General features: G+C 33.8%; 1 protein-coding gene across 2 annotated transcripts in view; it reads right to left on the reverse strand.

Annotated features, from left to right (window-relative positions):
- The window catches only part of BAI3 (brain-specific angiogenesis inhibitor 3), a 481,908-nt gene that overhangs the window by 100,357 nt on the left and 379,029 nt on the right, over window positions 1–2,522 (reverse strand). For both annotated transcript variants that reach the window (XM_009333162.1, XM_009333161.1), the window contains one exon: window positions 1,887–1,990. In XM_009333162.1, coding sequence (XP_009331437.1) covers window positions 1,887–1,990 — 104 coding nt within the window. The remainder of the gene's footprint in view (window positions 1–1,886; window positions 1,991–2,522) is intronic.

Below are 2,522 nucleotides of genomic sequence, written 5' to 3' on the forward strand. Positions count from 1 at the left end.
AAGGGAAGGGAAGGGAAGGGAAGGGAAGGGAGAATATTTGACTGACACTAAATTTATTTTTCAGTTTGAATTTTCAGTTGGGGGGATCAAATCAATCAACCATAAAGGAATGCTCACACAAGTGAGATTCAGACCAGAATACCTCTGCCTCACATCATTTCTAAACAGGCCCTGCCATTCAAAAGGAAGGTGGGTGTTCCAAAATATAAATACAGACATAGGGTCAAAATATCAAATTTTTCCGTACCTCTAGATTTATAAAAACAAGCATATATACATATAATTTTCAGTGTCTATCTTCTCCCTATAGTTGGTTACTATGTGCTCTCGAGAAATGTGTTGAAGGTAAATTTTAATGAATCAAATGACAGGCTACTCAGTTGTCATAATACTTTCAAAATATCTCACTGATAGAACACTGAGATCTATATGAGTTATCTTTTCTTCAGCTGGATGCAGAACCCACACTAGGTCCATAACATATCACATACATTTTTTTCTCTGCTTGGAAGTTACCAGAATCATAGTACCATAGAATCTTAGAATCATAGAATAGTTTGAGTTGGAAGGGACCTCTAAAGGTCATCTAGTCCAAACCCCCTGCCGTGGGCAGGGACATCTTCAACTAGATCAGGTTGCACAAAGTCCCATCCCATCTGACCTTGAATGTTTCCAGGGATGGGGCATCCACAACTTCTCTGGGCAACCTGTGCCAGTGTTTCACCACCCTCATCATAAAAAATTTATTCCTTATATCTAATCTAAATAATGGAGAAGACCAATTCCACTGAGCATGACAGTATTTCCATCCAAGTACTAAATATATCAGGGAGTGCAAAAATAACACTATAATTCTTCAGATGGGAATTATATCCTGAAATACTCTCATTCTTAGCTTTGACAGACAAGAACTGATAATTCTTATACTCTTTTTATTATAACTTATGTAACTAGATATTCTATATTTCTTTTATATATGTCTAATCCTGTGAGTCTCTGTAGCTACATAAGAGAGTAAAAGAGAAAAGGGTGTAAAATTATCAAGCTGCTTCTAAAAGCAAAATTCTATTTGTTGATTTTACATTACTCTAAAAATCATTATTTTCTCCTTGTGTTTCTTCTTACTTGCATAAGACTATTTTTCTTTTATTATGGAAAAAGGTTAAATGAGAACACATGTTCACTTTTAAAAAATATTTATTACTTTGCATGACTTTTCCTCTTGCTTTTCTATTTCTTCTACACTAAGACATCATGCTATTTCTCATCACTTCTCAAATTAATTTTCTCCATAAATATCTATTGCACTTTTAAGTCAATATAATATTTTAATATAGTAAACTCAGCATGGAAAGAAAGTCTATTACTGGAATGTACCACCACACTATTTGGAACTACTTCATTTTGTGGTCTTCATTGAAACTTATAACTGAAGTGGATAAACTCAAAACCAGTTGACTGAACCTTTTTAAATCTGCAATATCTGATGCGGCACTTTGATGTCATTTTTATAACATAGAAGTTTTGTTTTAAAATGTAAATGAAGGAAAAGCAGTCAAAGATATAGGCCACAAGCCTCACAGGAAATATATCATATAGAAGAATCCTGTAAAATGTTAATTAGCACTATGAATACCCCACTGAAAGAGCAATACCTTTCACACTGAAGAGGAGAAAGAGAAGAGTGGGCTATACCATCACCAGTAGGCCAAGAGAGTAACACTAATCAATCACATCAACAAATTTAGGCATCAAAACTTATACTACATTTTGCTTTTTTTTTTCTTTTTCAGATAATAAGTGTTGTATCTAATGCTCTCTTTAAATTTTAATTCAACTAAATATAACTATGTATTCACATTCAGCTTTGTCAATCCATTACATACCTCCATAGCGCTGCATAGACGACTGCTAGGGTGATCAAGGCCAAGCATGAAAGACCACTGCCTACTATTAAGGTCACTGAGGGTGTACCAGATGATTCCATGATCTGTAGGTTACAACAGACAACAATGAAGAAAAACCATCCTCCAGCAATTAAAACAACAAGTCAAAAGAAAAAAAGCAACAAAAGCAAAATGATAAAAGCAGCCACGCTGTCACAGATAGCTTCAGTAATATTACTTATGAAGCAGAAATCAACTTAATTCCAAAACTGATCCATACATAACTCTGAGATCTGTTTAATTATTGATACATTCCTCAGAGGCCTTTGAGCTTTAAAATGCCTTATAATACCTGCATGATATTTTGAAAAATAAATAAAGTAGTAATATTACAATGTAGTAGACTATGACATTAGCACAAGTTTAAACTACTTCCCAGTTAAAATTAATTAAAAGATATATTTCTCCTGAGAAACAGCGATATTTAAAGTTGTGTATTAAACAAACAGCTTGGTTTCACCGTAATGTGTTAAAGATCATCCAGTAATTTGTCCCAGAATTTGATTCATGCTTGTTGCAGAATTACCAAACTTTCTGACTTTTAATAACTTCGACTTCAACCCAGTGTTCTCACAC

The sequence above is a fragment of the Pygoscelis adeliae genome, unplaced genomic scaffold, assembly GCF_000699105.1.
Source record: "Pygoscelis adeliae isolate BGI_AS28 unplaced genomic scaffold, ASM69910v1 Scaffold57, whole genome shotgun sequence".
Classification (NCBI taxonomy): Eukaryota; Metazoa; Chordata; class Aves; order Sphenisciformes; family Spheniscidae; genus Pygoscelis; species Pygoscelis adeliae.